The 12,504-nt window shown below is 56.8% G+C and overlaps 5 protein-coding genes across 5 annotated transcripts; 4 read left to right on the plus strand and 1 right to left on the minus strand.

The window, feature by feature from the left end:
• T310_8311 (AMP-binding enzyme) lies at nucleotides 1–889 on the plus strand (the record flags this gene model as incomplete). The annotated part of the gene is made up of 1 exon (XM_013468902.1): nucleotides 1–889. A coding segment is annotated over one exon (889 nt), but the record flags the coding sequence as incomplete, so codon positions are not given.
• Nucleotides 890–1,249: 360 nt separating this feature from the next.
• On the minus strand, nucleotides 1,250–2,764 carry T310_8312 (2-methylcitrate synthase; the record flags this gene model as incomplete). Its single annotated transcript, XM_013468903.1, has 3 exons — nucleotides 1,250–1,456; nucleotides 1,510–2,661; nucleotides 2,717–2,764. The coding sequence occupies 3 exons, from the start codon at nucleotides 2,762–2,764 to the stop codon at nucleotides 1,250–1,252; spliced, it is 1,407 nt and encodes a 468-aa protein (XP_013324357.1).
• A 904-nt stretch (nucleotides 2,765–3,668) lies between these two features.
• Nucleotides 3,669–5,411, plus strand: T310_8313 (Isocitrate lyase; the record flags this gene model as incomplete). The annotated part of the gene is made up of 6 exons (XM_013468904.1): nucleotides 3,669–3,732; nucleotides 3,794–4,082; nucleotides 4,136–4,548; nucleotides 4,601–5,024; nucleotides 5,083–5,336; nucleotides 5,404–5,411. The coding sequence occupies 6 exons, from the start codon at nucleotides 3,669–3,671 to the stop codon at nucleotides 5,409–5,411; spliced, it is 1,452 nt and encodes a 483-aa protein (XP_013324358.1).
• A 645-nt stretch (nucleotides 5,412–6,056) lies between these two features.
• Nucleotides 6,057–9,417, plus strand: T310_8314 (mRNA-nucleus export ATPase (Elf1); the record flags this gene model as incomplete). The annotated part of the gene is made up of 2 exons (XM_013468905.1): nucleotides 6,057–8,080; nucleotides 8,133–9,417. 2 exons carry the CDS (start codon nucleotides 6,057–6,059, stop codon nucleotides 9,415–9,417), a joined length of 3,309 nt encoding a protein of 1,102 aa, XP_013324359.1.
• Nucleotides 9,418–10,777: 1,360 nt separating this feature from the next.
• Nucleotides 10,778–11,552, plus strand: T310_8315 (uncharacterized protein; the record flags this gene model as incomplete). Its single annotated transcript, XM_013468906.1, has 2 exons — nucleotides 10,778–10,916; nucleotides 10,972–11,552. 2 exons carry the CDS (start codon nucleotides 10,778–10,780, stop codon nucleotides 11,550–11,552), a joined length of 720 nt encoding a protein of 239 aa, XP_013324360.1.
• Between the last annotated feature and the right edge of the window lie 952 nt (nucleotides 11,553–12,504).

Consider the following 12,504-nt stretch of genomic DNA (forward strand, 5'->3'; position numbering starts at 1 on the left):
CTGGGACCGGTTCCGCGAGCGGTTCGGCGTGCAGGAAGTGGCCGAGTTCTTCAACAGCACAGAGGGCATGTTCGCGCTGACGAACCACGACCGGGGGCCCTACCTGACGGGCGCCGTGGGCCATCATGGCTTGCTCCTGCGCACGCTGTTCCGCAATACGTACGTGCCCGTCGCCATCGACCCGGAGACGGGCGACATCCGGCGCGACGCGAAGACGGGGTTCGCCATCCGCGAGCCCTACGAGAAAGGAGGCGAGATCCTCGTCGCGGTGCCCAGCACGGATGCCTTCCAGGGGTACTGGCGCAACGCGCAGGCGACGGACAAGAAGTTTGTGCGCGACGTCTTCCGCAAGGGGGACCTGTTCTACCGCACGGGGGACGCGCTGCGCCGGACATCGGACGGGCGGTGGTTCTTCCTCGACCGGCTGGGCGATACCTTCCGGTGGAAGAGCGAGAATGTGTCGACGGCGGAGGTGGCCGAGGTGCTGGGCAGGTATCCGGGCATCGCAGAGGCGAACGTGTACGGCGTGAAAGTGCCCAACCACGAAGGCCGCGCGGGCTGCGCTGCTATCCAGCTCAGCAGCACGAAGGACGGCGATGACGAGAAGACCTTCGACTTCGCGGCCTTCACACGCTACGTCCGCTCCAAACTCCCGCGCTACGCGGTGCCAGTCTTCCTGCGCATCGTCCGCGCCTCCAGCCACATACACAACAACAAGCAGAACAAGGTGCCGCTGCGTGAGGAGGGCGTGGACCCGAGTAAGCGTGGCACGAAAGCTGCTGGAGGGGAGAATGATCGTCTGCTGTATCTGCCGCCGGGGGCGGAGTCGTATGTGGAGTTTGGGCAGCGCGAGTGGGAGGATCTCGTTGCTGAGAGGGCGAGGCTTTAGTCTGCGAGCGGAGCGAGCTGAATGGGTTCAGTGCAGGGGAAAAGGTATGACATACCGTACGTTGGCATGGGCGTGGTTGTACTGTACATACAGAGATGCGTACATACGTACATAATATGAATTGCACTCATGATACCAAGATCAGTCAGAGATAGAAACAGAATCAATTTCATTCTCATCTATTCAAGTCTATCAGAACTCGCGACTAACGGACAAGCATAGCTAGAAGAAAACAAGAAAAAGGGGAAAAAAAATTTCAAAGACTCAACAGCAATATCGTATCATTGACACCGCAAGCTTATTCATAGAGGTCGACTCGAGCATTATGCGGACCATCACTCATACCACGCTGTGACGCTGTTATTTCTTCTCCAACAACCCCAACAGGTTAATACTCTTAGGCCGCTCAATCGGCAGCCCCAGCGCACGGTCCCAGATCAGCTGCACCAGCGGCCCCAGCGCGCGGCTGACGCCAAAGGTGACGGTGTAGTAGAGCGGCTGCTGGAAGCCGTAGTGGTAGAACAGCACGCCGGAGGCGGCGTCGACGTTGGGGTGCGGGTTCTTGGTCTGGAGCACGAGTTAGCCTTGCTATTGTCTTCGCTGCAATCGAAAGAACCTACCTTGCCGTGCTCCGTCAGCACGCGCGGGGCAATCTCCGAGTTCTTCTTCACGAGCTGGAAGACCGGGTTCGCGAGGACGTCGGGCCGCGTGGCGGCAAAGTCCATCAGGGCCTGGAATCGAGGATCCGGCTTGCGCAGGACGCCGTGGCCGTAGCCAGGCACAACGCGCCCGGACTTCAGCGTGTTCCACAGATAGTTCTCCACGTCCTTGTCGGTGAAGTTGGGGCCAATCTCGGCCTGCATGGCCAGGATCCAGCGCAGCACTTCCTGCGCCGCCAGACCGTGCAGAGGACCGGCCAGACCCAGCAGACCGGCGCTGTAGCTCAGGAACGGGTCGCTGAGCGCGCTGCCGACCAGATGCGTCGTGTGCGCCGACACGTTGCCGCCCTCGTGGTCGCCGTGCAGCGCCAGGTACAGCCGCAGCAGATCGTGGAAGTCCTCGTTCTCCTTGCCGCCCTTGCCCAGCAGCACTGCAAAGTTGTACGACCAGTCCTGGTTGGGATCCAGGGGCTGTCGGCCCACGGTGTCGATCTCGTCCGGACGGAAGACCAGGGCCGCCACACGAGGAATCTTGGCGAGCAGGGAGATGCTGTCGTCGAACGTCGGCTCCCAGTAGTCGGCCTTGTTGAGGCCCTTCTCGTAGGCCTTGGCGAACACCGACTCAGTGTTGAGCGCCGCCACGGCGACCGACAGCTGCGTCATGGGATGCATGTCCTTGGGGAACGACTTGATCAGGTTGAGGATGTGCTCGGGCAGATGCGACTTTTCGGCCAGTTCGCGCGAGAAGGCGCGCACCTGGGCGGTCGAGGGCACCTTGCCGGTCAGCAGCAGCCAGAACATGGCCTCTGGGAGCATCTCGGTGCCGGACGGGCCCTTGGGGAGCTCCCTCTGGCAGTCCTTAATGGTGCGGCCGTGGAAGCGGATGCCCTCGTTGGGGTCCAGCACGGAGCCCTCCCAGAGCATGGCCTTGAGGCCGCGCATGCCCCCAATGACATTGGAGACCGTCACGTTGCCAATGACCTCATCGCCGCGCTCCTTGGCCTGCTTGAGCAGCTCGCGCTTCTCGGGGATGACTTCTTTGAGGGCGGTCTTGAGGTCGGGCTCAGAGGTGGCGTAGGAGCGAGCGTAGACCCGCAATGGGCGGGCAGTCTTCTGGACAGTCAGTGCATGGCCAGGACAAAGACAGGGTCTATACAGGGCGACATACCTGGGCCAGCTTCAACGCCCGGCGGGCGGATCGCGAGGTCAAGGCCATGGCGGTAATCTGGGGAATTGCGGGGCTAATCCGGGGTGCCTGTGGAGCTGGAGCTGGAGCAGAGCAGAGCAGGAGCAGGAGGAACAAGATAGGTGCACACGGTGGAAGATGTGTCTTCCCAGCACAATGCTGTTCAGTATGAGAACAAGAGCACAGAGAAGAATAACGTCCAGCTGGCAGGAGGAGAGCTGCAGAGAGGTCGAGATGCCTGGCAGCCAGCAGGCCAATCACAGCGCTCCGACCACCTGACCGACGCTGCCCGCGGGGAAGCAAAACAGCCGAGGAAACGACCGAGGAAGAAGAATGCTCTGCCGATTCGCGACATCGGCTGTGCAGTCCGAATATCGCTGGTTATACTGGCTCTGTCTGTGCTTATACGGGGCACTATTGTCTAGGTAAGCCTCCGGATCAATGGAGCTTGTTTGGCTTGTTTCATTCGACCAGTCCGCTGGCCTGGCTGCACCAACTGTGATAACTGTTCCAGCTAACCATGCTCATCCTCGACTGAACGTCCAGTCTTCTGCCCTTCGATTCCTTTGATTCTTCGTGTTCGTATACTATGATGATCCGCTCTCTCTCTCGTCGCCTGCCTCGACGCCTTCGCCCCCTGCGCTCGTCGTCCGCCGTGCGCTGCTTCGCGTGCGGCTATCCTCGGATGTCATCATCGTCACATCTGCCGCCCGTCGAGCCCCCCGTATCAACGTCTCTCCCATCAGACTCCTTCCAGCTGCTGTCCACGCAGGACAAGGCGGGCGACGCTGAGGATGCGCTCTTTGAACAGCAGGTGAAGGATGTCGAGGCCTGGTGGAAGACGCCGCGCTTCGAGGGCATCAAACGCCCGTATACCGCCGCCGACATCGTCAGCAAGCGCGGGTCGCTGCAGCAGTCGTATCCCAGCTCGATTATGGCGCGGAAGCTGTTCAACTTGCTGAATGAGCGGGCAGCTGAAGGAAAACCCGTCCATACTAGTAAGATTCTCCGGGGCTGTCATGGATGCAGTTGTAGACAGAAAGTAACGCTCGTCACCAGTGGGCGCCATCGACCCCGTCCAGATGACCCAGCAAGCCCCCAACCAGGAAGTCTTGTATGTCTCCGGCTGGGCGTGCTCGTCGCTCCTGACGACGACCAACGAAGTCTCTCCCGACTTTGGCGACTATCCGTACAACACCGTGCCCAACCAGGTCCAGAGGCTATTCAAGGCCCAGCAGCTGCATGACCGGAAACACTGGGACGCACGGCGCAAGCTGAGTCCCGAGCAGCGCAAGTCGACCCCGTACATCGACTATTTGCGGCCCATCATTGCAGACGGAGACACGGGGTACGTCTGTTGACTCAGTACACTGCTGGTTGGCTTTTGCTAACTCTGGCCAGACACGGAGGGCTGTCTGCTGTCATGAAGCTGGCCAAGCTGTTCGCCGAGAACGGCGCGGCGGCCGTGCATTTCGAAGACCAGCTCCACGGGGGCAAGAAATGCGGCCATCTGGCCGGCAAAGTGCTCGTCCCCGTCGGCGAGCATATCAACCGCCTGGTCGCGGCGCGGTTCCAGTGGGATCTGATGGGGACGGAGAATCTCGTCATTGCGCGCACCGACTCGGAGAGCGGGAAGCTGCTCAGCAGCGCCGTCGATGTCCGGGACCACGAGTTCATCCTGGGCGTCACGGAAGACATTGAGCCGCTGGCAGAGACGCTCCAGGCGATGGAACGCGACGGAGCCAGCGCCGCGGAGATCGATGCGTACGAGAGCAACTGGGTGAAAACCCACAAGCTCGTCACGTTTGACGAAGGTATGTTTCTGGTATGGTCGACCATAGAACGATTTGCTAATACGAGATACAGCTGTCGACCAGCATCTGCAAGCCGAAGGAGCCTCCCAGGCTGTGCGCGACGCCTATCAAGCCAAGGTCCGGGAGAACCCCAACCTGTCTCTCTCTCGCCGTCGCGAACTGGCGAAGGAGTTTACCAAGAGCCCGGTCGTCTGGTCATGCGATGTCCCCCGCACCCGCGAGGGATTCTACCATTACCGCGCTGGCTTCCCCGCAGCGACCAAGCGCGCCAAGGAGTTCGCTCCGTATGCGGATCTCCTGTGGGTGGAGACGGGCGACCCCAATGTCGAGAAGGCGGCCAAACTGGCTCGCGACGTGCGGGAGGTGTATCCGGGGAAGAAGTTCGTCTACAACCTCAGCCCGTCCTTCAACTGGATGGCGCAGGGCTTTGACGAGGCGTCGCTGAAGTCCTTTGTCTGGGATCTCGCCAAGCATGGGTGAGTTGGCTGTTTGTTTGTTGTACACCTTGCATTCAATACTGATGACATGATGTAGGTTTGTTCTCCAGCTGATTTCGCTGGCCGGTCTCCACTCCAACGCCACCATCACGACGGAGCTCTCGCGCGCCTTCAAGGACGAGGGCATGCTCGCCTACGTGCGGCTCATCCAGTCGCGTGAGAAGGAGCTGGGCGTGGACGTGCTGACGCATCAGAAATGGAGTGGAGCGCCGTACCTGGATGGCATTCTGGGCGCCATCCAGAGTGGCAGCAGCAGCAGCAAGAGCATGGGCGAGGGCAACACGGAGAAGGGTGAGTTGAATGCCGTTCCTCGATATTTACCAATCCTTCTCTTCCTATACTAATCACTCTTCTGCAGGTTTTTAAATAGTATCCCGTCATTAGTTCTCTTTTAGTGATCCTGATTGCATAACGCTGGTGCATTATCTGGTACGTGAGATGAGGCGTATGTCTGTACAGTACAGTACATTACATATACATCTACATCTTTCGAGAAAGGGAAAAAAAAAAGACTAGAATCAACAGATGAGAGAATGAGAAATCATGACTTCTTTAATGACTTTATCACGTTATCTGCTTATCTTATCGCGCGCTAAGCCGGTTTGGGCAACCTGCCAGCGCACATGGCCGACGGAGCGTTCCGATTGGCCAGCACGTGCCGGTGGCGTGTCTGCCGCTACCTTAAGATAAAATTGCCAAAACAGAAAAAATCCATCCACCCCGCGTCTGCTTGTTGTTTCAATTAAATCTCTCTCTTCATACTCGTTTCACTCTTGTCGAGTGGACGGGCCTGGAGAGTCCTTCTTTCTAATTTAATCTTAATTTTGATTGATTTTTTCCCTGTTGTTTCTGTAAATATTCTGCATATAGAGACCTCCGTCTGGCGTCAGGCCGCCATTGTTTTTCAGTGCAATCATACCCATTTGTACGGCTTCTCAGAATCCGTTCGTTTTGCTGAATCTTCTTGTCGATAGAATGCCTCACCAGGTATCCCCCTCAGAAACGCCAGCCATGCCAATCGCCGTATCCAAGACGCCGTCCTCGGTCCCGCCCTCCAACGAGGAGGTCGCGTCCCTCCTCAACAGCATCTTCACCGCGCAGACCTCGCAGGAGTCGCTCGATGCTTCCTACGCCCTCACCAACCTCCTCATCCAGTCCGTCGGTGTGCGCGGCCTCCTGAGCTACAATCTGTTGCCGGAGATCAAGAAAGGCGCCGCCGACAAGAAGAGCGGAGCGAGACGGGAGAGTTCCATGCTCATCTTGGGCGCGCTGTTTGAGCGATTCCCCCGCGAGCACCCGCTGAGTGAGGTGGTCTTCTTGATCCAGGATGGCGGCGTGCTTGATCTTGCATTGGATGCGCTGGCCGACAAGGGCGCCGTGGTGCGGGACGCGGCCCAGTACGCGGTCGATGCCCTGTTCGTCTGTCTGAAGCCAGAGTCGATGGTCAACGCCCTCCTGCCCGCTCTGTTGAGGTATCTGAGCAAAGGCACGGCCAAATGGCAGGGTGCGGTGGGCGCCTACGCGCTCATCGAGAAGATGGCCGACAAGGCGAAGATGGGAACGGGCACCAAGGAGGAGGAACGCGTGAAGGACCTCCTCCGCGAGGCCATGGGCAAGACCCTGAAAGAAGTGATTCCTGTCGTCGAGTCGGGAATGCACGACCTGAAGAACGAGGTCGCCAAACAGGCGACTAAGGCGATGACTGCGCTGACCACGTTGATCACCAACGAGGATGTCATTCCGCGGATTCCTCTGCTCATCAAGACGATGGAGAAGCCTTCGGCGGAAACGCTGCAAAAGGCAATCCTCGCCTTGTCCCAAACGACATTCGTTGCTGTCGTGACCTCGCCGGTCCTCGCCCTGCTCACCCCTCTGCTCGAGCGATCCCTCAACACGCCTACCACGCCGCAGGAGGTCCTTCGCCAGACCGTGGTCGTGGTCGAAAACCTGACCAAGTTGGTCCATGACCCTACGGAAGCCCGGACCTTCCTCCCCAAGCTGAAGCCTGGTGTTCAAGCGGTGAAGGACCGCGCCTCCCTTCCCGAAGTCCGTGAACTCGCTACGCGCGCTCTCGATGTCATCAAGAAGGCGATGGGTGATGACGATGGAAAGGCCGATGAGGCTCACACCACTCCGGAGGATGTGCTCAAGGTCCTGGAGCCCAAGGTGCAGGCTCACGGGGGGTTGGCGCAGCCAGGAGACGCTGCTTTGTTTGATCTGACCAAGACTTATGTTGCAGAGATGGTCCGGGAGGATGTGAACGTCCGGATGCATGACCGCATCCCGGCGTGTGTCGGACCGTATCTGCGCGGGTTGTTGAAGGATGACCAGCACGAGGCGGTTGCCTCGGAGGTTCAGGCGTACTTCATCGAGGAAGACCACCGCAAGTTTGGCCAGCCGGCTCAGGAGGAAGATGGGGAGGTTGAGATCGTCAATGCCGACTTTTCGCTCGCCTACGGAGGAATGCTGCTCCTGTCTCACACCAATCTGCGTCTCCTAAAAGGCCACCGCTACGGCCTGTGTGGTCGCAACGGCGCGGGCAAGTCGACACTGATGCGCAGTATCGCCGAGGGGAAGTTGGAGGGATTTCCTCCGAAGGAGGTCGTGAAGACGTGCTTCGTCGAGCACAACCAGGGCGAGAATGCGGATCTCACGGTCCTGGACTACTGCGCCAAGGATCCCGAGCTGGCCTCCGTTGACCGAGACGAGATCTCGGCTGTCCTCAGCGAATTTGGTTTCACGGCTGGTCCCGACGGCAGACAGGAGCAGAAGGTCGGTTCGCTGTCGGGCGGTTGGAAGATGAAGCTGGCGCTCGCCCGCGCCATGCTGATGAAGGCGGACGTCCTCCTCCTGGACGAACCGACCAACCATCTGGACGTGGCCAATGTGAAATGGCTGCAGGAGTACCTGAAGAAGCACACCGAGATCACGAGCTTGATCGTCAGTCACGACTCGGGGTTTTTGGACGAGGTCTGCACCGACATTTATCACTACGAGAACAAGAAACTGGTCTTGTACAAGGGCAATCTCGCAGCGTACGTATTCATGATGTATATTTGTAAGATGTCAGAGACTAACTGTGTCTAGGTTTGTCAAGGTCAAGCCCGAAGCCAAGACGTACTACACGCTGTCTGCGTCGAACGTGCAGTTCAAGTTCCCGCCTCCTGGCATCTTGACTGGTGTCAAGTCCCAGACCCGGGCCATCCTCCGCATGAGCAACGTGTCGTACACGTATCCTGGCGCGAAGAAACCGTCTCTAGTTGACGCGTCCATCACGCTCTCACTCTCCTCCCGAACCGCCATCATCGGCGGCAACGGTGCCGGAAAGTCGACCTTCATCAAGCTGCTGACCGGCGAGCTCGTCCCGCAGAGCGGCAAGGTCGAGAAGCACCCCAACCTCCGGATCGGGTACATCAAACAGCACGCGCTGGAGCACGTCGAGATGCATCTCGAAAAGACGCCCAACCAGTATCTGCAGTGGCGCTACGCCAACGGCGACGACCGCGAGGTGTATCTGAAGCAGACGCGCATCATGACGGACGAGGAACGGGCGCAGATGGAGAAACCGATCGATCTAGGCGACGGCAAGGGCCCGCGGCGCATCGAGGCGCTCATGGGCCGGCAGAAGTGGAAGAAGTCGTTCCAGTACGAGGTGAAATGGCTCGGATGGCTGCCGAAGCACAACACGATGGTGTCGCGCGAGACGCTGATAGAGCTGGGCTTCGCGAAGCTGGTGCAGGAGTTTGACGACCACGAGGCCTCGCGCGAAGGGCTGGGGTACCGGGTGCTGGAGCCGAAGGTGATCGCGAAGCACTTTGAGGACGTCGGGCTGGACCCGGATATCGCGAACCACACGCAGATCGGGGGACTGTCAGGCGGGCAGAAGGTGAAGGTGGTGCTGGCGGGCGCGATGTGGAACAACCCGCATCTGCTGGTGCTGGACGAGCCGACCAACTTCCTGGACCGCGACTCGCTGGGCGGGCTGGCGGTGGCGATCCGCGACTACAAGGGCGGAGTGGTGATGATCTCGCACAACGAGGAGTTTGTCGGCGCGCTGTGCCCGGAGCAGATCCACATTGCGGACGGGCGCATCACGCACCGGACGAATACAGCCGTGCAGACGGAGCGGTTTGAAGATAGTCAGCCGGGCAGCACGGTGGCCAGCTCGGCCGTGTCGAGCGCAACCCCGTCGGCGGCCAACTCGGGCGCCGAGGACACGGGAGAGCTCAAGTTCAAGGCGAAGAAGAAGAAGAAACTGACGCGGGCGCAGTTGAAGGAGCGCGAGGTGCGGCGACGCCTAAGGCATATCGAGTGGTTGAACTCGCCGAAGGGGACGCCTAGGCCGCCGGACACGGATGATGAGGAGGAGTAGTCCAGCACTTTTTGACTGTCTGACTGTCTGCCTCGCTGTCTGTTTGTTTCATCGTGTTTGTTTGTCATGAGGTCACCACGTCATGATGAATGAATTGATGGATAGATCTATAGATGATGAATAGATGGATAGACTGGTCTGGTCGTCATGTTGGATTTTCCTTGCTTGTGATAGACTGGGCGGCGTTAATGTGATTAACTTGATGATTTGACTTGTTTACTTGAGTTGATTAGCGAATCAGTTTGTCAATCAGTTAGCCAGTATATTTTCCTCCAGCAGTATTACTACCACTAGTAGTACTGTTTCAATACCAGATAGATGTCTGTAATGCAAAGTCTAAATTTAACCAAGATCCATCCATTCATACAGACCTCTTTTTTTTAGTCTTACTAAAAGACTCTCGTTTATTTATTCATACATAGCAATAGCAAGCACATGCGACTTCCACTTTTCTCACATCTCTTTCTTTGTTTCAATGGAAAAAAGTTTCATTCAAAGGACGGTGGGTCGTGGGAATGACTGAGCCCGTTTTTCGTGGGAGTGAGTAAGTATGAGGCATGGTTTGACTGATGAGTCAGTAACAATAATGGGGAAAGAATACAAATACAGACGGTATGTGGGGGTGAGGAGGGAAAGCAATAGGGATCGATGCATGGATTTATATAGCACAGGACGGATGGAGAGGAGGGACCATACAGAAAGAGATCAGTCATAGCGGGGAGTGGTCCTGTCAGCAGTCAATTGTCTACATAGGTACATAATTTGTACAGAACTAACCCTAAGAAGGACTCGTATGCAGTGGGAATGACAACAAGTCACCGAATCCAGACACGCATGTGCAAGTATTGAGCATGTAATGGGATGACCAGTCGCAATGCTATTATTTATGCAATGGCGGCTGAATTTCACACGATAATTATTAGAATGTATTCTATGTACGGAGTGGTTTATTGTGAGTAATTAATTAATTATAAGATGGTAATACTAATAATGATGCTGATAATAGCATGACATCGTATGACAATGATACTAATAACGATAGTATGATAGTAATTCTAGGTGTCATAGACTGATCTGTAACATTATTTCCAAAATACCGTGTCGATCAATGACTGGAGACAACCAACCAGGGTCACCTAGGTAGCTTTCCCACTCGGTCACAACCTAAACCAGCGATCCAAGGGTCTTACAGTGTACCTAATACAAATCCTATTCAAAAAAAAAATCTAAAAGATGCCGATTTCCTCTGGACCCGCTACCGCTTAGGGCAAGATACCTAGGTAGACAAAAAGACTCCTGCCACTCTGTTTCCCCATCAGTGCTGTGCTATAAGAACAGCTAAACACATGCTGCTGTCAAAATGTCTCCTATGAATGGGACGACTAATCTGCAGGACTTGGAGAAAGAGATTTCGCATCTTGAGGCTCGTCTGAACAATGCTAGAGCTCGATTCGCATCCTCTGCCCATCGGGATGGCAAGCCCGTCAGGATGTCCAACGGTATGTGAAAATTGCAAGGACAGGTTAATATCTAGTTCTGACACAATGTATCTAGATCCCGCCCACGCATTGCTCCTCCTATCGGACTCAGCCCTTCCACTAGGCTCATTTGCATATTCCAGCGGCCTCGAGTCGTATCTTGCTCACCACAAGCCCCTTCCGGCATCAACAACGCCAATCGCATCGTTCCATCGCTTTCTGAAACTCTCCATTGCGTCGGTTGCAAGTACATCTCTCCCCTACCTCTTGGCTGCCTATCGACACCCCGAGAAATTGCAAACGCTCGATAACGACCTGGATGCGTCGACACCCTGTGTTGTTGCGCAACGGGTGAGCCTTGCGCAGGGAAGGGCATTGCTTGGGGTATGGGAACGAGCTTTTCGCACGACGTACGCCTCGAGCGTTCAGTTAGCAGGAGACACTGCTACGACGGCAGCAGTCAAGACGCTTGCAGGCTTTTCAGACGCGTTAAAATCCTGCGCCGACACTGTCAATGAATTAGGGCCAAAGGGCACTTTGCGCCCTTGTGGGGTGTGGCCTGTCTGGCTATGGGACTGGATCTTCACCAGACGGCCTATCTCTTCATGTTCAATCATGCGAAGGCGGTCCTCAGCGCTGCCGTTCGTGCGTCTGTGATGGGCCCGTATCAGGCGCAGAGTGTCCTCACGAGCAGAAGCTTGCAGGAGATGCTTGCAGACCGGATCGAGCGCGAGTGGCAGACGGATGTAGAACGTGCTGGCCAGGTGGTTCCCACGCTGAACCTTTGGGTTGGGAGACATGAGCTTCTTTACAGTCGGATATTCAATTCTTAGTATGGAAAGGGGTTTACATTTCTCAGAATAGAAAAACAAGCATTATAGAAGACTTAATTATAAGCAGCGCAACGCCTCATGCCCGAATTCCCTCTCCACGCTCCCCTCTTCGCGTAACAAGCCGCCTAACCACTGCTTTGCTGCTTCATGATCCTTTGCTCCAAACTTGACGAGGACGAAGCCTGCTCGCACCCGTGCGACTATCCACGTAACGTTGGAGTCAAGATTCGGCGAGGACGACGACGTTGACGACGGAGCCCCAATGCGAGGCTGCGAAGCGAAACGCTGCACGAGAAACGACGCCAAACTGTCAAACAACGGTCCGTACAGAATCAGAGTTCCCACAATGCCATGGGGCGTGGTGCGTTCCCGAATCAGGCCCTCTCCATTCTCATCCTCGAGAATGAGCGAGTCGCGGTGGAGGAGCTTTTTGTCCCCTGTTGTCTCATCCACAGACCAGACTTCGTTTTTCCCCCTCCACAGATGGAAATCCCAGTGCTCGCCGCGCGCGGTACGGCCTTGCGTCACCCAGTCTAGCACGCAGAGACTGCTCTTGGCCGCTTCGTCCACGGTAAAGGTCTGGACTTGCTCGTAGCGACTGTCCTTGAAGGGCACGCAGGGGTCAGGCAGGTAACAGAGGGCGGCTTCGCGGCCAATCCGTACGTCAAGGGTCTGGCGACTCATATCGGACAGCTCAGCCGCGGGAGTCCCCAGGCTGTCCCTGCGATGGCCATGGGGTTCTGTTCTGAAGATCTTGGTGCTTCCCTGAGGGGTGG

Source organism: Rasamsonia emersonii (genome assembly GCF_000968595.1).
Source record: "Rasamsonia emersonii CBS 393.64 chromosome Unknown ctg1118621760708, whole genome shotgun sequence".
In the NCBI taxonomy this organism is placed as follows: Eukaryota; Fungi; Ascomycota; class Eurotiomycetes; order Eurotiales; family Trichocomaceae; genus Rasamsonia; species Rasamsonia emersonii.